Source organism: Phodopus roborovskii, unplaced genomic scaffold (assembly GCF_943737965.1).
Source record: "Phodopus roborovskii unplaced genomic scaffold, PHOROB, whole genome shotgun sequence".
In the NCBI taxonomy this organism is placed as follows: domain Eukaryota; kingdom Metazoa; phylum Chordata; class Mammalia; order Rodentia; family Cricetidae; genus Phodopus; species Phodopus roborovskii.
The window spans coordinates 6,711,930-6,735,952 of NW_026126567.1; the positions used below are offsets into that span (position 1 = coordinate 6,711,930).

At 40.3% G+C, this 24,023-nt stretch overlaps 1 protein-coding gene across 1 annotated transcript in view; it reads right to left on the minus strand.

The window, feature by feature from the left end:
- Positions 1 to 24,023, minus strand: part of Efr3a (EFR3 homolog A) — a 77,816-nt gene that overhangs the window by 20,009 nt on the left and 33,784 nt on the right. Inside the window, exons 5-14 of the mRNA XM_051202531.1 lie at positions 21,935 to 22,056; positions 17,287 to 17,436; positions 13,341 to 13,478; positions 10,192 to 10,270; positions 8,582 to 8,717; positions 5,441 to 5,602; positions 3,985 to 4,099; positions 2,618 to 2,669; positions 817 to 989; positions 223 to 298 (exon numbers count right to left, since the gene is read on the minus strand). Coding sequence (XP_051058488.1) covers positions 223 to 298; positions 817 to 989; positions 2,618 to 2,669; positions 3,985 to 4,099; positions 5,441 to 5,602; positions 8,582 to 8,717; positions 10,192 to 10,270; positions 13,341 to 13,478; positions 17,287 to 17,436; positions 21,935 to 22,056 — 1,203 coding nt within the window. The remainder of the gene's footprint in view (positions 1 to 222; positions 299 to 816; positions 990 to 2,617; positions 2,670 to 3,984; positions 4,100 to 5,440; positions 5,603 to 8,581; positions 8,718 to 10,191; positions 10,271 to 13,340; positions 13,479 to 17,286; positions 17,437 to 21,934; positions 22,057 to 24,023) is intronic.

The following is a 24,023-nucleotide window of genomic DNA, read 5'->3' on the forward strand; positions in this document are numbered from 1 at the left end:
CCTCAGATGAAGAGCAGCCTGGACTAGATCCTACATCTAAGCACAGGCTCTAGGGGCCCCAGTGGGACTGTGGTCATATAAAGCAGGCTGGCTGAAGGTGGGGTGAATCTGTCACCCCCAATTCTATGGGTTCATTTTAAGCTCACGGGTCAATATAAAACCATCTGGCAGTTTCAAGAGCTCTAAGTTACAATTCAAACACTCACTAAACAATGACCCTACCTTCTTCATGAAGCTTGTATCTTGTCTACAAATTTTTTCTCTTTTTATCTTCAAGTCAGCCACGTCTGGTATTATTCTAGAAACAATAAATCAATAATTTTTAATGACTAGTACATGTAGCTATAATACCTTGTATTTTGTGGAGGATTATATTTGAGCTCAGGAGTTTGAACAGTGACACAGCTACATTTTAAATGTTCATATGAAATATTACTGGATTACCATGCTTAACTAAGAATTATGTCATCTTCATTTATAGTGACATTCTTTAGCTTAAAACAAAAACAGTTTTTTAACATCAAGGTAAGTAGTAATTACTAGATTAGCACTCTGCAGAACACATTGAATGATACTCCAACACATTACTTTAAAACATTAGTAAATCTTTTGGCCCCCATGCACACACACATTACAACACACTGACCCCCCTCTTCCCCCCCACACTATAACACACTAACCCCCCCACAGACTGTAACACACACACACTGATGCCCCCCCCAGACTATAACACACACAGACACAGACACACACTATAACACACTGACGCCCCCCCACACACACAATGTGACACACTGACTGGGGAAACTGAGTCACCTGATGCCACGGAGCTTTGCCCTGTTGTCATGGCGATCCATGAGGTTGTGCATTACTTCCAAGACTAGCTGTCTCAGCTCATAATCTTCCATGAGGGATGGTGATAACAGAGGGTCAAGAAATGACCCGGGCAGAGCAGTAACAATTGTCTTGGCTTTGTACCCAGAAGTCACCTGATTACAAGGGGAAAATCAGCAAACAACGATCTCCTGAGTCCTTCTTAGGCAAAGTTCCCTCATTTGTTTTAATCATAAATTTAGGTTATCAGAAACTATGGGCACAAGCCTGAAGAAATTCATAGAGGAAACCTGTAAGGTGGTCAAGATGCAAGTGTTTTAAGAGCATTATATAAACAAGAGCAAGATGAACACTATACATCTGGTATGTGTTCCCATGTGCAAGCTCAACTGTAAGCACTGTACGCCTGTCAACTCTGTCATGACCACACTGTGAGGCAGGCTAATCCCCCTTATATAGAGAAAGCCAGGGTGAATCATGCAAGGATCATGGGACAGACACAGGGAGAGCAGGCAGAAAGTCTAACCCTGCAAACTGTCATTTAAAAGAAACCACTGGGAAACAGGAACAAATTTTCTATTTGGAAAACTGTATTTTATAACTTGATTTGACATTCATGATAATATTTTTTCAAATTTTGAAGGAGAATATGTTTAAGTGCTATTAACCACTTAAAAACCACACCACAGCAAACTTTACAAAGCTGACTTACCATATAATTAGGATGAAAAGCAGGGTGGTATATTAATATTTATAGAATTTGTTTTCTATAAAAAATTAGAGTCAAAACTTAGATGACTTTATAAGGAAATTCAATCATAGTATTTGTGTCATTAGAGTATGAAGATGTCTCTAAAATCCTACATGCTAAGCACCAGGCAGGGAGTATAAAACTGAAAGCGATTCTTCTGCACCTAAGTAAGAAACACACTTATAACAAAGATCTCTCAGATGAACTCCAAAGGTACTGGTTGGAAGGACACACATTTCAAAGACGCAGTCCTTCCTCTGTCCTTGACACAATGCCAGGAGGTAAACAAAAATCAACACCTGAACACTGGCAACCTCGGCTGGCATGCCAACATGGATGGGGGAATGTCACAAAGCCACATGCTCTAGAGGAAGAGCTACAGGGACTTAAAGAGTGCTGAGAGAGGTTGAATTCATCTTCCCCAGAGATGAGCCCCCAAATCGTCACCCTAAAACACATACGTACAAGCAACAATAGATGGAGTCAGCAATTTGCGCATTTATGTGCATACATATATAATAATTAGAGAATAAGAGCCCATGAATTTGAAAGCAAGGAGGGAAGGAGGGCTTGGACACAGGAGGCAAACTGTAATTAAATTAAAATTTAAAAAGGAAGCAATGAGTATATTTAGCACACAGTAAACCAGGGGACCTCTAGGTTTTTTGTTTTTTCTGGTATCTACTGCCACTCTCAATTTAAAATGATAAGCACTCTTAACAAGAAGCCACCGTCTGTACAGTGTGAGGAAGGCACTATGGATTTTCCCATCTGAGGTCCAGTGTCTAGCTCAGCGACCCTGGACCTCTTCAGCTCTGTCCGCCTAACTCCTCGAGTGTCGGTGTCTCTACCTACAAATGCAAGTTGGTTCTGCCTTCTGTAAGCTTGGTCACAATGAAGATCAGCCAAAATGGCAGGCCAGACAAGCACTGAAGAGTGAGAGGATAAAGGGAGAGATTCAGGTGACAGCTGGCGGTGACACCACTCTTCACTAAGTTAAGGGATGTCTCCTCACTTCATTAAACTGCTTACCATAAGCAAAGACCGCAGCAGCATTATCTGAATCCTCCTGGTTCCCAAATCCCTGGAACACAAAAGTATGGCATTGCATTACTAATTTACGTTTATATTACCTTCATCTATTTAAAATACCTTTTTCTGATTTAAAAACTTTATTCTTACTGGCTAAATTCTTACATGACTCGCTTTATAAACTAAAATACATTTCATATTAAAATAGATAAATGTTAAAAATTTAAACAAGAAAATGCAAGTTATCAGGTCTTTAAGAACATAAATTCATGTGATGATAAGAAGATTAAATCCTTCAAGTGCAGGACAAAGTGACCCAAGAAAGTGCAGAAACAACAGTTACAGGGACGCCATCTGACCTGCACGTACACAATGTTAGTTACGGGGACGCCATCTGACCTGCACGTACACAATGTTAGTTACGGGACGCCATCTGACCTGCACGTACACAATGTTAGTTACGGGGACGCCATCTGACCTGCACGTACACAATGTTAGTTACGGGGACGCCATCTGACCTGCACGTACACAATGTTAGTTACGGGGACGCCATCTGACCTCCACGTACACACAGTTAGGGAGATTACATGAGATGGATATGCTACTTTCATCTGCCTGACCATCATACTTTGCACACACGTTATCAAATTATCATATTATTCCTCATGAAAAGACAGAACTGTAGCAATTATCGTAAGAATAGAATAGCCTTTAGTTGACTCTTGGTGCCATTGATAACCACCACTCTTACCCAGTTCCTGTTACAGGAGCATGTTCACCTACTTACAGTCCTATCCTACTTTCTCCAGCCAACAGTGACTTTTTTTTAGCTCTTATTTAACTTTAGAGATTGATGCTTATGGTATGCTATATATGCATACATATGCAGTGGTCCAATCCGAAGTCAGTATTTCCAACTCCTTAAAAGTTTAAAGGCACTTTTTAATGAACACCCACCACTCATATATATTTATAAGGCATAATGAGATCATTTTAGCATATTAGCTAATGTTTTAGCATATTTCCAAATCAAATCTATAAAGAGGGAACATTACCACCCCAAGTCCATATTCCTGATTCATTAACAATGCTTTAAAAGCTTTTAGAAAGCTTGAATTTCATCCTACATATGTACAGACGCATAATGCACAGGCCAAACAAATCTTCCATTTCAACAATAAAAGAGTTAAAAAAAATTTGTAAATTAAAAGTGATCCAAAAGGTATGTAAGCATTAATGGCCCAATGATCTAGTACCAATAACAACAACAACAACACTGTTCCTTTTTATTACTGAAGTTTTAAAACACTAACACTTTAGTTAAAACAGATAATCCATACTGAGCTCATTTACACCTGAGAACATACCCTAGCTGGCTGACATCCAAAGCATGAGTGGATGTTCCAAACACAGGCACTTTTCCCATGATGAACATCATAATCTCTGATCGCTGATAGTCTGGTAGGTTACTTCCAAAAAACCCTATGAATATATGAAGACAAATTTCACAAACTGAAAAGTGGAATTTTTTTTCCCCACATAACTCAAAACCATTTTCAAAATTATTTTCTGTGTATAGGCATTTTGCTTACATGTATGTTTGGGTACCACTTGCATGTTTGGTACCCAAGGAGACCAGAGGAGGGCATCTGGAGTTACATATGGGTGCTGGGAATTAACCCTGGGTCCTCTGAAAGAACAGTCAGTGTTTTAACCTGAGCCATTTCTTCAGTTCATAAAGTTGTATTTTTCATTTGTTTGTTTATTTTGTTTTGCATTTTTGTTTTTTGAGACAGGGTTTCTCTGTGTAACAGTCTTGACCGTCATGAAACTTGCAGGCCTCCGATTCAAAGAGATTTCCCTGTTTATAGGGATTAAAGGTGTGTGCCACCACCGCCTAGATCAGTGTTGTAATTTTAAACAGCGCTTTCAAGACAATAAAACAATGACTGTTTAAGCTACCTGTAACACTAAATAAATTATAATTTCCTCTATCCAACATTGAGTATAATATAGATATTTAAGTAAGCTTCTGCATACAGTTTTTAGGAGACTTTTATTTGCAGATTGTGAACCTAAATTCCTATGCTGCTAAATCAGGAATTATCCCATTTTGTCTGGTAAATATCAGAAATACTGATTTCCCCAAACCATATACACTCAGCATCTAACAACCTTTGTGTTACTCCATATACAGAGTAATACTCATCAGTATATTACTCTAGGCAACGCCTGAAGAATGGGACTTCACAATTACCTTCTGTGTCTTGGTACTTGTTTTAAGTTTCTTCTCAGAGAAATGAGATTTAAAAAAAAAAAAAAAAAACTAATGATTCACAAAGCAAGTATCATAGTTAATAAGGCCCGAGCATCAACTGCCAAATCAAAGAATGTGTGCTAGAGTTTCAACCTGATCTCTCTCTGCTATCACGGTAAAGACGGGTTAAAGCAGACGGATGCAGAATGAGGAAGATCAGACTAACCAAATAAGGAGTTTCTACTGACACTAACAACACAAAAGAAAGACGGAGACTTCATCCTTGAGAAATGGAGAAATCCAGACAAATAAAACTAAAGATGTTACAGCTACATGCAATGTAGGATTCTAGAGTGACTTCTGGACCCTCCCCCACCCCCCAAAAAAGAATACTGCAAAAGACATTATTGGTTCAATTAACAAAACTGACCTGTAGAAGGTTGATTAAAAAGATGTAATAGTGTAGTCTAAAGCCATCACTCTACTTTGACTAGTGCCATTTCCAAAAGTTATTCAAGAAAACTTTACACATCACCATACAGTGACGTGAAGAATGACACACTAACCTATGGTCTGGATGATAGCATTCTGCACAATCTTCTCATCGTTGTCTTTGGAACTTAAGGTGATGCTGCCCACAGACCCCCGCTGGGAGTCGTTGGCTTCCAATTCCACACTGAACCGAAGGTGTTTCAACAGGGTGTTGAAGACTTCCAGCACTGTTGGCCCTGTGAAAGACCATCTTTGTGAGCTTGTATCCTCAAGAACAACCCTCACACTTCACAACAGACTTCACAGTTACTTTCTTTTCTGCCAACAGGACATAGTAATTCATGAGCTCTCCAGTTCATTTTCAAGTTGTATAACCAAACAACAAAGTCTCACAGTCACACTACACACACATTCTGGTGTCTATGAGGAAGCTGCTGTTTGGCTTTGGTACAACCTGCCTAACAAGACTATCTAAATCTTTCTACTTGTTAAGGCTCAAACCCAGGACAAAAGGCTGAGGTACCTATTTAACATATCAAAGTAGACCAAGTTCTCCCAGCATCCCTCAGTTCCTTCCTGTTACAGGGTATGGCTGGGCACACCCCAAGCTCTACCCTGCACTCTCTGCCCAGGGGCTGGGCTGCCCTTCCCCCAGAGGCTCATCCCTGTATGTCCAGACATGTTGGTTACCCAACATGCTACATGGGGTCCACTCTCCTCTCTCTTCACCCCCTCCTTTCCCACATGATACTGCCCAGCCTGGTCATGTCCACTCGGGATTCTCTCAGATGTCCCTGCCCCTGCCTCTGGATAAGCTCTCCCACACAGCCATAATGAACTTTCTCCTCTACCATACTTAAGTGATGTGGGATGTCCTCCTTAAGCTATTGCAAATATGCGCTGCTTTTATTGGTTGATAAACAAAGCTATTTTGGCTAATGGCCAGGCAGAATAGAGCCAGGTAGGAAATCAAAAAAATACAGGGAGAAAAAGAAGGCGGAGTCAGGACATGTAGCCACTGAAAAAAGCAAGATGTGAGGTAATAAGCCACAGGAATCATGGTAAAATATAAACTAAATGGGCCACTTTAATCAGGAGAGCTAGTCAGTGATGTGCCTGAGCCACTGGCCAAACACTTCTAATTAATAATCAGCCTCTGAGTGTTTATTCTGGGACTGGAGGGCAGGGGGAACCCTCTACTTATACCTAGGAGCAGTCACTTCCTTTTCTTCCCTTTTTGCTTCTTTTCTTTCATTCACTACTTAATTTTGTCTATCCAAAATAATGTTTACTGAGATAATATTTAACACGACTGATGGCTGAATCCATAAACTTATACAGTTCACTATAACAGAAAAATCATTTTGTATCTTCCCAGATTAAAAACGGAAGAATTTCCAATTTTGATAAACTTTTCAGTCTGTTAGGTTCTGGTGAACTTATTTTTCTTTGCTTTTTCCCTCAGTCACATTACATATTATATATGTTCTATGGCTGTTGTCCACATACAATTACAAACTTGTCCAGGAAGGAGTGTATGTGGTTAATGTCCACCCCTGTCAATACAGAGAGCTTAGCACAGCACAGCTAACACACAGCAGACACCAGGAAATGTGATGACTCAACAGATCACTCGAGTTTCATTTCCTATTTTAATCCACACTGCCAATCAATATCTCCCTTCTTCCTGTCTTTTTTACTTTGAGACAGTGTTTCACTGTGTAGCCTGGAACTCTCTGTAGACCAGCCTGGCCTTGACCTCACAGAGATCAACCTCGTCTGTCTCCCAAGTGCTGGAATTAAAGGTGCACACCACTAAACTTGGTTGTCTGCATCTTCTAAAGATAAACTACGAGACAAATAAAGAAAGGTCCATATCCTAAAATGTTCACCCTTATTCAGCACCGAACGAAAATTAGAATATCTCATTAGCTAAGACTTCAATTTTGAACACAAGCATAGCCAGATCCTCCCTCTGGCCCCTGTATCTCTACCATACCCACTCATTTCCCAATCACACTGCATGAAACAGCAAGTTCTTTGACTTGTCCTCTTCCCTTTGTTTCCCTACAATCTGCCAGCTCGGCAGGCATGCTGCCCAACATGGAGTTCTTCCCTTACTCTTCAGACACCCACAGCACGTCCTCCTCCCCAGGCCCACAGCTGGCAGGAGACCTCTAGTCAGTCTTTGACGCTCTCATGGACTGCAGAATAACCTGCTTGCACTGTATCTTTAAGATACTTCCTTCGTTCCCACCACCACCACACAGCACATTCTAGCAAAAGGGGCCACTTCATACTCTGCTTTTGCTAATCCACATTCCTGCAGTTTTCTGATCCCTGGTCTCCTCAGGCTATAAGTGGTCCAAGTCTCCTTATAATGCAGAATTGGGCAGACTTAAATGTGGAAGAAGCCCTTCATCAAAAGGCTGGGTTCATGAATGTTTGGTATTTCTGTGTGTGTTAGTAACAGCTACATATGCATACACAGTTAGGGGCAGCATCCGAATACAAACACCAAATTCATCAGTGTTTCCTACTTCTTATACACAAAGGCGGCACAAGCTTTTTAGAATTTCTGCACGGAAACAAGGGAGTCCATTTTCAAGCATCTTGTCAGCACTAAGAGTATTGCAACTCTGAAGAATCCCAGATGTGGGAACATTGAATTAGGAAATTTGAGTCTGAAAGCCCAGCTACTGGGAGCCTGAGGCAAGGGGGTTTCAACTTGAAGCCCTGCATGGGCAACACAGTGAGTTCAAGGTCACCCTGGAAGGTTTACTAAGATGTCACCTCAATAACTATAAAAACAGCTGGGATGTGACTCAGTAGTGGAACACTATTCTAGGATGTGCACAGTCCTGAGCTGAACACTAAGTGACATTTAAAAAGAAAGGAAAAAAACAGTTCAACTGTTCCCTTTTAAAATCTGTATTCACCAAATGTTCAGTACACAAATTATATCCTTAAACCCTTTTTAAAAGAAGTACAAGAGAAAAGAAATAAAAGAGGTAAGGAAGAAGAGGAAGAGGAAGAGGAGGACGAGGAAGAAGAGGAAGAAAAAGAGGAAGAAGAAGACGACGACCTGACCACATGCACTCAGGTTCTAGAACGTTTGAAGATGCATGGGAAGATCTTAGGGTACTTCACAGACAACTACGGGGAAGCACTTTGTATTTCTGATGTGTTCTTTCAGTGTTTTTGTTGGTACTCACCTATGGAACCTTTAGCAGCAATAGCAACAGCCTCTAACAGAACCTGAATGATACCTGCTCGAACCCGTGGGGAATCCTTTTTCCTAGCATCAAGGTGTCCAAGAATCTCCTGGATCACATGGTGAGAATACTGAGCCTAAAGGAAGGCAATAGCATAAAGATGTGTAAGCAAGTAACGCACATGGCATATAACAATGAAAAGGTACGTGGTACCCATTATAAATGACTGGTATTTCAAATACATAACTGCCAAAAAACCATTCCTTTAAAGAATAAACATCAATGTTGGAAACTATGACATCCTCAGTAAAGAAAGCAAATTAACAAATACTCCATTTAATCTGGTGTGGTGACGGCCAGGGGTGACTTAAGATATGGCTCAGGGAGTAAGAGCACCAGCTGCTCTTCTGGAGGACCCAGAGTTTGGCTCCCAGAACCCACATGGCAGCTCACAACTGTTTGTAATGGATCTAATGCCCACCTCTGTACTCTGTGGACAATTGACACACATGAGGTACAAATATATACATTCAGGTAAAATATACATATGCAGAAAGTAAAAATAATTCTAAAAAACAGGGAGGGAGAAAAGAGGAGACAGACAGACAGCTGTCCTGTTTCAATGAATCGAAGATGAGAACTTATTCTTGAGAGTTGTTCTCTGACATCTACGTGCATACCATGACACCCATGTGCCCATGTTCAACACACACACACACACACACATATACAAACAAACACACACATATATAAACACACACACACACTACTACTACTATTGCCAACAGCAATCTAAAACTGAACATCTTGCCTTGTAGTATGCATGTTCCTCATGAAGCTTACATAGCTAATTCTGCTTTGTTTAAAAGTATCAAATTTACTGTCTGACCAGGACACTTCTGTAATTGAGGGTGATGATAGTCTTAGCAACTACATACATTAAGGCTATCCTAGGCAAACTAGGACTTATGTGCATCCTAGTTACAAATGACTAGCTAAAATTAGCATAATATATTAAAAGAATGCATAGTGAAATAACTAAAACTAAAGACAGGACATCACATTTGAATTAAGAGCTAATCAAATCTTTTCAAATTTTGAGGGGGGAAACCCCAAAGGCAGTCCTTTGTAGAAGACAGCACTCACAAGATTCTATAAAGAATAGAAGTTATAACAAATAAAAACCAATACCAGTTCACCTGTATAAAAGCAGCACACAATATATGAGTTAAATAGCTGTACTAAAAGTGACACAATAAAATTATCTAGTTCTCTTATTAGATATATTTCATCTTAGTAAGTAAGAAAACAGGCAGTAAATGGGAAAAAATACAAATAAGATCATGCCATGTGCCAGCTATGGTGGTACACGCCTTAAATCCCAGCACTTGGGAGGCAGAGATAGGCTGATCTCTTGAGTGTGAGGCCATCCGGACCTACATAGTGAGTTCTAGGATAGTCAGAGCTACAGAGTGGTATCCTGTCTCAGAAAACCAACAAAACAAAACAAAAACCACCCTTCGCATGCAACTTTCCCACGTTTGGTGATATATACATTACACAGGATAATTATTGCCTATTTAATAAACAAACAGTTCATTATACTTTACCTGAATAGAATACATTATAATCTTAAAGCAATGAACTGCAAATTCATTAGGATCCCACAGCTTGTGATGATCTAAATGCCTGTAAATAACAATTAGAAATTAGGAATGCTTGGTTCTTAATCACATCTTCTTTTAAAACCTTCAACAATATAAAAATCAGACAATTACCTAAAAGAAAACCCAGTGTCCCACCTCCACAACTACGGCACACATTTCTAACTGTTAAGCTTGGCCTTACAGTACTAACAATACTAGAATAAATGAAGCAGTAAGAAAGAAAAACCCCCTGTCCAAACTCCACAAAAGGCATTCAGAGGTTCCAGGACAAGTCAACCTAAACAATCCAAAACAAAGGGTGACTTACACAGCAGACTAAGTGTCCATTTTCACAATGCCACGGTGTTCATGGCTCAGGCCTGAAACTGTCTAGTATAGATAGGACTTTATTGCTATAATCCATTAACATGCTCAAATGGCAATTCTTGACATTTTACACCTTTTAGCTAAGACTGCCAATCATTACCTAAAGACCTAGAGATAAAATGTTTGGATGTCTCCGGTGCAACCTAGTCTTCCTCTTCTCATTCACACCAGTCTTTCACTCACCCAGCACACCACTGCTGAAAGAATTCAAGAGTCTCAGCGAATCTTTTATTTTCTTTATAGATCAAGTAACAATTGAAATAAAAAGCCCACGTCAATGATGAAATAAAACACACGCTACAGATAATATCGCCAAAGCAGTTTTTTTTAAAAATATTTTTCCACATCTAGCTTAAGAAATACTTTTTTTAAAATTCAAGTTAGCTATGAATTTCCTGTTTTTAAATGACAGATAACTTTTTGGCCTTTTCTCATTATCTGTAATTAGGTTAATTAGTGTGTATATCCCTCATCTATCTGGTGTAATTCTTTATATATTCTCCAATTATACAGTACCTTACATGTAGATAGCATCCTGTTAATTAATTAAATAGCTACTACAGAGCACAAAGCCCTATTGACGAAGGCAACATTTTCTTAGGTTGTCGAACACGGAGACATCAACATGGTGTCTAGCTAGAAGCTTCGTCCCTATTGACTAGCATTCAAGGTACAAGATAATCATTATTATTACCCGGCTGAAAACCCTGAGACATACAATAAAGATCTACTTGCAAAACATAGTAGTGCAAAGAAGCATAAACAGTACGGAAGAAACCAAAAACTTGTTGATGGGCTTTCAGGCCCATTTCTATGAGATGGAATCCATACCTGACACTGCTAAGGTAGCCAAGAACCTGAAATTAGGTAGTTCATGTGCCTAGGGGGGAAAAAACCTACTACTATAATTCTGATAAAGGAATAAAGCAGTAAAATGACTATGACATGTTGCTAAACTTATACATCAGTGCCTCACTCAGTCCACATCAGAGAAACTTCATGTTACAGTACATGGGAATGAACACAGAGACACAAACTGGAAAATGTGCAGAAAATGATAGATTTTAGAGCCTCCAGTCCTAAATGAGATACCTTCATCAAACTACTCTACTCAAGGCTTGGGGAATCTATGCAGAAGAGGAGGCACAAAGGCCATTAAGAAATCCAGCCTTGTGTCCACAAGGCTCAGAGATCTATGAAGAAGGAGAGCCAGAAAGGCTGTTGAGCTACAAGTGATAGAATTCAAGGAAACCTTGTCTTCCAGATATAACAGGGTTAATGCCCACATGAACTCAGAGACACCAGCATGAAGCAGACCTGTAAATATTCAAGCCAGACAGGGTTCCAGCATTGGGAGGGGGATGTGGATACAGAGTCCTCTACTTAACCAAGAAGCTCTTAGTAGTTCTCACCAGTGGAGTCTTTTCACTGGGCATATCAAACCACACTTGAGGACAGAACTCATGCAAGGAACAGTTGGCTGCACAAAATAAACAGTGGTATTTTTGTAGACTTTTAGCTTCATTTTGCTTTATTTGAGCACTTTTTTTTAATTACTTATCTTTTGTTTGTTTTGATTCTTGTGGCAGTTTTTTGTTCCTTTTCTCTCTCTATATATATTTGTTACATCAAAGAGTTTTTAATTTAAAGGTGGGGAGAACACAAGCCTAATTTAAATTGTTCAACTCAAGTATGGTTAATGTGGTAAAGTCTGCCTTACAAGGCTAGCTAGCTCAAATTCTATTAAGCCTAAATATTTAAAATTAATAGAAGCAATTTGCCTTGAATGTATTTAACATAATTTGGTTACTTCTTAGTAGCATTTCATAAGGCCTCTGTGAGAGAGAGGACCACAAGTTGTTTTGAAGAGCTGGTGATACACTTGACTTTTAATATAGTTTTGTAACTTTAATGATTCTTGTATTTAAAGGTTAACTTCGAAACCTGAAATAAAACACCTGCCCTAAGAAAAGAATTATGGATGTTACAGGCAAAATACTCTGCACGTGCTAAGTTCATTATTATGTACGGAGTATGAAAAGATGATGGTGGTGAACTTTAACAAAGGAAATATCAATAAATAATACCCAGCAATTATGTAGGATACTGCAGCAGACTGAACTATCATCTGATGATGGCCTTAGGAGCACAAGACCTAAAAGCCCTGCCTGCAAGATACTCATTATTCAGGAACTTACTGCTCATAAAAGCCTGGAAGACAGCATGTAAGGACCATGCTGGGGTCTTCAATATTCTTATCTTGATTAGACTCTGAGTCTAATGAGATTCATTCAGAAAAGTGAACAGAATCTCAAGCTCCTGGCCAAGGTTAAAAATAGATAGATAGATTAGCTAGCTAGCTAGATAGATAGATAGAAATATAGCTCCTGGAAGAGTGTTACATTCAATTCCCAGAACTGGGAAAAAGAAAAAGAAAGAAAGGGAGGGAGAGAAACAATGTGTTACACAGGGTGACACTGTCCAGTTTCTCACTGCATGTGTACACGGTATTACGTTTAATACTATACTTCATACTTACAGGGAAAAATAAAAATATAATGCCTAGTGCTACCTTTACAATGTTACTTGTACAAGTACAAAAGTAGTGAAAGCCATTATTTTGTACAGAAAGTAAAAAAACTTAATTAGAAAGTATTTATCCTCCATAAGAAAATTATACAATATATAGCAAAGTCACAGATAACTAGGAAAACCCAAGTACTCACGCAAAAACTGGCCTAACAGCATTATTCATGTTCCCAAAAGTTGCTCGGCCCAGCAGCTCTCTGAAACAGCTCTCGGCCAGCACTGCAGGGTTCTCCTCTCTGTCAGCTGCAGAAGGGGAGGAAGGCGGGCCCAGGCGACTGAAAGAGAAATCAAAGTCCAGTACCACAACTCTAATTTTAGTGCTAAAGGAGAAACAGAATACACTTTACTTCTCAGCATTGTTAGAAAGACATTTGCTTTATTCCCAAGCAACATTAAGGCTTAATTCTAATGTTTATGGGCGTAGTGACACAAGGGCTAAGTATGTCATCTTCCAAACGGAGTGCTCTAAATTCAGCTGCTAACTTGCTTCCAGCAGAAAGAATGTCCTTTATGCCAACAGAACACTCTGAGCCTGGGTGTGGTGGTGTCCACCTTTAATCCCAGCACACAGACAGAAGCAGGGGGATCTCTGTGAGTTCAAGTCCAACTTGGTCTACACAGTGAGTGTCAGGACAGCCAGAGCTACACAGTAAGTGAAACCCTATCTCAAAAAACGAAGTCACACCAAGTTCCACAGCTCACTTCCATATAGTGTATCAACATTCATAGCCATACATACCCTAGTGAGCACAGGTCCAGAGAAAACACCTCTAGCCAAACACCTTATTTAACTATAACTCCGCACAAATGAAAAGAACAGAAAAGCCATAATCCACATGTTAAAATAGAGAAAACAAAAACAAAAAAAAACAAACAAACAAAAAACCAAAAAAACTTAAACCAATTAGAATAGCCCCATCTAGGCATTTTCAGAAAAAAAAAATACACACACACACACACACACACACACACACACACACACACACACCTGCAGCAATGGGGTTATATGAGAAAAATACAATTCATGATTTGGCATCCATAGTCTCTATTTCCAATATTTCCTTCCCTCTTATTGAAAATGGGTTTATTTTCTCATATGCTATACCCTGAATATAGTTTCCCTTCCCTGAACTCCTTCCAGCTCCTCCTTGCCTCCCCTCCACCTGGATCCCCCTTTCTGTAATCAAAATATAATAAGATAAAACAAAAACAGATAATACTGGAATTGGACAAAACAAACAGAAGGAAAAGAGCCCAAGAGAACGCACAAGAAACAGAGAGCCACTTGTTTGCACACTAAGAAATTCTACAAAAACACAGGAGCCATAATACATATGCAAAGGACCTGTAGGGTAAAACAGAAAAGACAGACACACTCACACACAGACACTCACAGACACACAGACACACACACTCACACACACACACTCACACACACACTCACACACACAGACACACACACTCACACACACACAGACACACACACTCACACACACACAGACACACACACTCACACAGACATACACACACTCACACACACAGACACACTCACACAGACACACACTCACACACACAGACACACACACACACACAGACACACACACTCACACACACACAGACACACACACGCAGACACACACACACTCACACAGACACACACACACACACTCACACAGACACACACACACACACTCACACACACAGACACACTCACACAGACACACACTCACACACACAGACACACACACACAGACACACACACTCACACACACAGACACACACACGCAGACACACACACACTCACACAGACACACACACACACACTCACACAGACACACACACACACACAGACACACACACACAGACACACACACACACACACACACACTCACACACACAGACACACACACACACACAGACAGACACACACACACACACAGACACACACGCACACACTCACACAGACACACACTCACACACACCACACATTCACAGACACACACTCACACACACAGACACACACACACACACTCACCATATAAAACAAAAGTAAGGACAATTAATAAGAAAAAGGAAGGGCCTTGACATACATGATGGGGTAGGAACCTCCAAAGATGCCATTGAGCTCATTGCCTGCTGCCTGTCTACTGCTGGGCAATGGTGCCTACTTTTAATAGGGGCTTGTTTCCTCAATGAGACTCCCTAGGAGGAAACTATTTGAAGTGGTTATCAACTGGTTTCCAGTATCTTACTTGGGATAACACTGCGTCTCATTGGAAAATAGGTCCCCAACTAGGTAGAGAGCCTCATATTTCACATAGGAAAATCTTAAGCCTTAGCTACAGCACTAAAAATAGAGAGAATATAGGAGGTTCTAAAATATATCATTTCACACTTCTAGGGAGGATTACAAAGCTAGAGATATCACATCCGGGACCTGTGCATCAATCCTTCCTGCACTTGGCACCAACTGGAATACACATTATTCCATCTGTGTTAGCAGAAAATTAGTAACTGCACCTCATTTCCAAATCAGTTTTGATGCTGTGCATAAAGCCATGATAGTTAGTCATAAGCAAGTTTTATTATTTGTAACTGTAAAGTAAAATACTTTTAAAATCTATTCCACACTTCTCTAAGTGTAAGAACCAAGGTGAACTAACCCAAACTGGATAATTCTGCATTAGCTGCTGAGTAACATTCACCCTGAATTACTAACACAAATTGGAGGATAGTGCTTCCTGCACATAGAAAAGCCAGATAACATTCAGAATGTCAAGTGCACTTGACATTGTGGGGGTCAAAACTAAACCAGAATTTACCCAGAGCCAGTACTTCATCCCAAGTACCCTAGAGCTATTAACAAAAACCAACAGTATCAGTGCTTGGCTTTGCCACTGGAGGACAAGCTCCCTCATGAAGCTGATGGGGTCATATAGAGACCCACGACGGGACAGTGTGCTGAGAGTGACAGACCTTTGGACACTCAGTCCTGCATGCATGTCCTCATCAAACCCCTTCCTCGGGGCCGGGGAGCCGTGAAGAGGAGACAGTGCACACGGCGACAGAGAGGACACCACAGGGCTGACACATGCACTCAGAGGCCTTGGCAACAGGCAGATCAAGCTGGATGCAGTGGCAGGTGAACGGGGGAAGTGGGCTTAAGCCCCCGCCTCTAACCCAGAAGCTACCTCTCCGAGCGTCAGCAGCTCACAAACTTTTCTCCAATGGAGTCTCCCTGGGTATAAAAACCACATTTAAGGACAGGGCCCATGCCCAGCACTACAAGACCAACCCAAGAGAAACTCAATGGTACTTTTGAAGAATTTTTTTTTTTTTTTTTTTTTTTTTTGTTTTGGTTTCATAATGTCTGTCTGGTTCTTTTTGTTTTATTTTTCAAGACAGGGTTTTTCTGTGTATCCCTGGCTGTCCTGGAACTCACTCTGCAGACCAGGATGGTCTCAAACTCACAAAGAGTTAACTGCCTCTGTCTCCTAAGTACTGGGATTAAAGTTGTGTGCCACCACCACCATCCAGATGTTTGGGCATTTTTTTACCTTACTGGCCTTTGCTTATACATTATGGTTTCTGATGTTGTTTTTATGGGCTTTGTGTATGTATACGTTAGTGTCTCTCTGTGTGTACATGTGTTTCTCACATGGGCTCATGAGTGGGGAAGTGAGAAGGATCTGGGAGGATTAAGGGAGGGCAGACAAATTGTGATCAGAATATACTGTATACAAATTGTTTTCAATAAAAAAGAAAATAAAATGAATAGCAGTCAGTGTTATTTTTATTTTGGTTAGTTGTAGCTCCCTATAGGAAAGCATACACACAATCCAACAGTCTTTAGTATCTTTCTGAAAAGATTTTTAATACATGAAAATGTCAGTGTGTGTATGGGTCCTTGTACATGAATGCAGATACCAGCAAAGCATCTCCCCGGTAGCTACAGTTACAGGCAACTGTAAGTTGCCCAAAGTGGGTGCTTAGAACACAACTCAGGTCCTTTACAAGAACAGTATGCTCTCTTAACTGCTGAGCCATCTCTCCATCCCCAACCTTAGTATCTGTAAACAATACCTGTCAACTTCTTCTATCTTCTGCATGTTAAACAGAAGGGAGGGAACAATCTTATCCATATGCTGTGGCTCCCAAATGGTAGCCCGAAGTTCATCATTAACTGTTTTGCGAACCACACCTTGAATTCCTCTTATTCCAGCAATACGAATCCTATAAGGATGGGGGAGAAAACAGATATTTAAACAAAGTCAGTTTGTCTATTTAACAGAATATATGTCAATATTGATCTCTCAAACATAAAATGTTTTAAAGTAACATGAAATATGTACAAGAAACTAAAATCTCAAAAATCTAAGGTGGACACTGAAAGATATATTCATGAGGTTTTAAACACCATCTCTATAAGTCAGTTAAGTTTAAAACGCTGAAAACTACAGAAATACCTACTACACATCTTAACTGCTAACAAAAAGCAATCAGAAGCGTAGCTCTTCTAACAGGATGGCAGTGAGCTACTGTGAGGAGCTCACTGCACTGTGAGGCTGCGCGCTCTGCCACTGCTCCTTCATTCAAAAGTTAGGTCTGCAGACATGCACACAAGACTCTGACTTATCAGCGGTGCCCTAAGCACCCACCACAACTCATACAGCCCAATTTCCTCACCGCCTTCCTCACTCTCCTGGGGGAAAAAGAAAACTATAGGTTCAAAAAAGAGAAGTGAGCTGGGCAGTGGTGGCGCACGCCTTTAATCCCAGCACTCAGGAGGCAGAGGCAGGAGGATCTCTGTGAGATCAAGGCCTCAAGGCCAGCCTGGTCTACTGAGGGGGGAGGGAGGGAAGGGAGGGGGAGGGGTTGGTTGGTAGCACAAGTGGAGCAGCTCATGGCGTGTAGGGCACAGGGTGCAGGCTGGAGACCACCAACAGCCACTTGAGCTACACAGCTAGCATCTAATCCAGACCTAACCCTGCCCTCACCTGTCCCCAGTGGTAGGTACATTGTAGTCTTGGTCTCCAAAAGAGTTTACTTTCCCCATGAGTAAATCTGAATATCTTTACCATGTGAGTATAAGAGTGCTGTGAACAGTTGAGAGATAACTCATATGACATGTCTGAACAAGAGCTGCTTCACAGTAAACACCCAACATGCACAAGCTGTTGGTATGTCCATCGATATGATGATGTGATAAGGGTGTCCATTAGAGAGCTCAACGTCGCTGGGGAAACTGTATTAGATTAAGACATATAAATTTACAAGTGGCAACCATTTCTGTAAAGAAATACTTCAAGGAAAGCTTAGTACAGCCAGCAACCCTTTGTGCAGAATGGTATACTACTTGCAAGATATGCAGGACAATGGTGCACAAAGCTTGTGGGAGTAACCAACCAGTAAGAACTTGCCTGACAGCCCATCCTTGAGTGGAACTGCTTGGGTGAACAAGAACCTGAGACTGCATAGCTTATGCACCTAGGGTAAAACCAAGTAATGCTGCTCTAAAAGAAGAAAACAAATAGGATAAAATGACAACTAGTGGTACTCAGCCACACTCATGGATCGAGCCTTGTTCAGCCATCATCAGAGAAGCTTCGTACTGCAGCAGATGGGAACAAACATGGAGACGCGCGGGCAGGCATTATGTCAAGAGTGAATGACCTTGGAACACAAAGCCCTAAATGGGATGTCTTAAACAAATCTCTCCCCCCAAAGCTCAGGGAACCTCTCAGAGGAGGTGGAGAGAGGGTAAGAGCCAGAGGGGATGGAGGATGCCAAGACGACAAGTCCCTCTAAATCACTGAGCAAAGCTCATGCGGACTTAGATTGAAGCTGCAAGCACAGGGCCTACGCAGGCCTGCACCAGGTCCTGTGCCTGTACACTATAATTCCCATTGTTTATGGGATCCCTAAGTGTGTGAATAAGTGCTGTTTCTGATTCTTGTCCCTTCTCTTGGGACTCTTTCCTTCTGTTGATTTGTCTTGTCCAACATCAATATGACAGTTTTTGTTTTACTTTATATCTGATTTTGCTAGATTAAAAAAGAAAAAGAATAAATGGATAGATGGATGGAAGAATGGATGAATAAGAAGTTAGCCACTAGGGTAAAGGTTAACCATCTATCCATTTGTTCATTTTGGATTTGGTTACAGTCTGGCAGTTTTTGTTTTTTGTTTGTTTGTTTTAGTTCTGTTTTATTTTGTTTTCTTGGTTTTAGGGGGGTTTTGTTGTATTTGTTGGGTTTCTTCTTCTTTTTAGAAAGAAATTAAAGTTGGGTGGCTAAGGAGGGGGAAAAGATAATAGCTCAAGACTCATCTCCTCCTGCCAAAGTCTGAAAATTTTGTATGTTTGGGTTTTACTAAAATATAAATATGGATAAAAAATAAGAATCTAAGTTGGAACTTGAAAGGAAATAAGACGAAGAAAACTAAATAGATGTTTATTCAAGTGACAGTGGGAAAAAATGTACAACTTTTACTACCTGCAAGCATGTTAATTTAATCATTTGTTTCACAGTGATTCAAACGAAAAGTTGACAATTTGGAACTTCAGATAGCACATGCGCGCGCGCACTCACACACACACACACACACACACACACACACACACACACACACACACACACACACGAAAGATCCAGAAGTAGGAAAAAGCAATGCAAATACTTTGGTCTGCATATGAAAATTGTCAATACATCCGGGACAAAAGCCCAACAACCAGGGCTTAAGGAACATCACAGAAGACGGGTACAAAGATGGTACGAGGTGGAGGATTTGGGATGCTGTACCTACGAAATCCCAATATGGCTGCTTACAGAAGACCCGAGCAATCACAGCACCAGTTAATGTCAGTGTGAATGAGGTAAACAGCACAGGGCCCCACCCTTAGATAGAGCTAGTCATTCACGGAAGGCTGAGAAAGGAAGATGAGCAACATTCAGTGGACTCAGTGGGTAGTATTTATACAGGTACACATACACACGCACACACACAATCATAATTAAAGAAAAAGAGGCCTTGCTGGTGCACACCTTTAATGCCAGCACTTGGGAGGCAGAGGCAGGAGGATCTCTGTGATCTGTGAGTACAAGATCTGCCTGGTCTACAGAGCAAGGCAGGCTACAAATGTACACAGAGAAACCTTGTCTCGAAAAACCAAAAAGAAAGATAAAGAAAAAGAGAGGCAATACATTTTAGAGAGGATAGAGAGGGTTGGAGGGAGGAGAGGAAGGGGGATTATTTAAGTACAGTACACATATATAAAGTTTTAAAATTAATTTAATAATACTCTTCTGTACATATTTTTTATATTGATAATAAAGATAGAAAATTTGAAGAAAGACAAGGTTTTCCACTAGGGGGCAATAAATACCTAAAAAACAAGATAATCTAATATCTGAATTACTCAAACACATTTTCTTATGTTATCATTAAAAATACTCAAAATCTCTCATTATAAAATGTCTCCTAGGAAATAAAATAAAATGTTAGTAGCGATAAGACAGCCAGGAAGGCATGTGGCAATTACAGTAATCTTCTGTCTAAGCATCCATCACACTGTAATAACCAGCAAGACTCCAAATGTCCTGGTTATACTGAGGAAGAATTACAGACATGAGCAAACCACATCTCTCCTCAGCCTCCTTTCTTCAAGGACAGACAACTCCCACACTTGCTTTAGCTGTATGCACCAGCTGGGGGCCTGCAAACTCCAGGTCACAGCTCTATACATGCCTGCTTCAGAGAAAATATAGAGACTCTATTACCAACTTCCCATAATAACTCTGAGTGAGGTCGCCAGTAATGTCCAAACTGCTATCATTTATCAACATAGTTTTGGCTTTAACTTTTAATGAAAAGCCTTTTGTTTCTATGTAGAAAATTATTTCAGATCACAGTCCAGGTTTTTACAAATTGAAACTATAAAAAAATGTTTTAAAATGTGTGGCTCAGCTGTCTGGACAACCTCAGAGTGACAAAGATTCAGTAATACTCATTCGAAAAGTACAAGTACATATTGAGACTCTGCAATTAGCAGGACACTAGTCAAGTGCTCAGCGACACCCGTGCCCTCCTGCACTGCCCTCTAATAAGAAAGGGGTGGGAGCCGAGGTGCGGTGGGGCACACCTTAGTCCCAGCACTCAGCAGGCAGAGACCGGGATCTCTGCAAGTTTGTGGCTAGCTTGGTTTACACAGCAAGTTCCAGAATGGCCAGGATTACATGGAGGCTCTGTATCAGAAAAACAGAAACTCAGGATGAAAATGAAGAGATGCGGAATAACTAGGAGGTAGGATGGGAAGAACCTCGAGTAAAGTGAGGAAAACCCTGGAAACCCTGAGGTGAGTCAGGAGCCCTGGGACCTGTCCTAGACTGAAATCCCATCTTTTCAAATGCCCTTAAGAGTAGCATGCCTAGAGTGTTCAAGAGACAGCAAGGAGATCCATGAGGCTGAGCTAGAAAAAAAGCTAGAGAAAATGACAGGGTGGCAGAGACGGGGACAGGAAGGACGGTGGGACACTCTGGGCAAAAGTAAGGGTTTCGGATGGCAACCACTTTCACATTGAATTGGATGCTCTGTGTTTTCACAACAAAGGGAAACGGTTGTGTCAGAATGTCTCACACCCTTTGCTGGTCATATCCAGTATGGAAGAAACACAATACCCAAGAAATTCCACTAGAAACCACGTAAATAAGTCATGCAGTAAAACGGTACATACTCAGTTCGTATTTCTGGGTCACTGTGACAGGAATGACACATGGCACTGAATCGAGATACAAAGAAGTCATAACGTCTGTGATAGGATGGTGTATCTTCTTCAATGTTTGCGAATTTGACAAACTAAAAAACAAAAGCAACAATACAAACAAGAGATGTCACCTTTTAAAAGGGAGCAAACACATTTACCCTCCTATCTATTACACTAACAAGCAACACCCAGATACGCAATGGACACATGGAACATTACACACTGCATGTGTACTGAAGGGATGTTGTAATAATGAACCTTTAGGAAACAGATAATACAGCTTTCTAAATAAATACAGCCCTGGAAGCTGGTTAATTTCCTGAAAATTTTACCTTTATATATTTTTTTTGCATTTTTTAAATTTGCTATAATGAACAGATCACTTTTAAAATAGAAAAAAAAAATGAGGTAGAAACAAGGCTAAAATGTACATTCAGTCCTTCCTTAAAGGTAAGGGAGAAGTTCCAGAAGATAACTCTTCTTTCTTTTGTTATTTACTGACTGTTACAAATACAAAGGTAATGTCAGGAAGCTCCTCTTGCCCTTGAGTATGCAGAGCTGAATATAAAATGTGAGGTCACTCCAGAGAAGCCGTCCCTGTTCTGGTTCTGCAAACCAGAAGTTCTCTCATGATAACTTCTTCAATGGGGTGGAGAACAACAGAGAAAGACAGATATGCCTAGCTCTGTCCTCAACATGCATACACACTGGTGTGGGAACTCCTACACACATTCATATACCACATGCATACACACACCACACAATAATAAACAAAAGCTAAAATGGGAAATAAAGTTTCAAACGCATAATGATGGTAACAGCATGCAGCCTTTAGATGTAGGGTTTCTCGTTGGGGCTGGATGAGCTTTTTCTGCAGGACCTTCTCTGGAGACTGCAGGATGATGAGCAGTATTCCCACTTCTGGATTATACCCACACTTCTGTCTCCACTGCACAACAAAGCACAGTGCCTCCCAACATTTGCCATACAAGGAGGACAGGAGGGGACAGACAGGGTGGAGGGGTGTGTGCCCCTCCCTCGTAGAGGATCAATGTTTTACTGTAATGACTAATTTCACTGACTGTTCCCTCTAGGTAGCTTTCGACAGTATTTAAAGAACATTATTAAGATTAGGGATGAGGTTCAATAGTGGAAAGGGTCAGCTAAGTAAAAACATGAAAGTGGTCTACACTTTCCCCGGGTTGCAGTACATAAACTGCTGGGGTACTTTTACAGTACATCTTATATAAACACAGGCTCTGGGTCAAGACCTGGAGCTGATTTCTCCTACAGGCACAGCATCTTTTTTGACTACTGATAAGTTACTTAACTGCGATTCCTCATACATGAGACAGGAATATCATTTCTAAATCATGGCCTTTGGAGCATTTCTGATTTCTGATCAGGAATGCAAGTGCATCTACCTATAATTATTTTATGAATATCTTATATATTTTTGAATCAATGTACATATGGGTATAATGAAATTGGTATACTTATTTTTGAAGCTATTTATAACAAAAAGGGAGTAAGAATAAGTTTCTGTTACAATTTCTTTTTAAATTTAAGGTTTAATATGTTTTATTAATTCTTTGAGCATTTTATATGAATTTGATACATTATAATCAAAGTCACCATCCACTTCTTCCAGATCTATCCCTAATCCCCTATACCTTCTTCCAAATTCATGTCTTTTTTCCCCCAGCATAAATTTCTGACACAAAGAACAACTTAAGAAAATTTTGTCTATTATTGTCATACTGGATCATCATCATAAAAAAATAAATGTCACAAATTAGAATAAAATATACAAACACCATGAAAAATGTTTAACATAGTAAATCATCATTTATCATATCTGATGATAAATGTACCCAGCACCACTGCAAAATTAAAATTAGACTTTCAGGGTTTGATTTACTATATTCACCAAAGGTAGGTTATGAGAGTTTTGTCTTTTGCCCAACGACTCATTAAAGTAATACTTATTGTATTACTTTCTGTAGCATTGCTGGCTACAGAAACTTGGGGGAATGCACACTGTCCCCACCCACCCAGC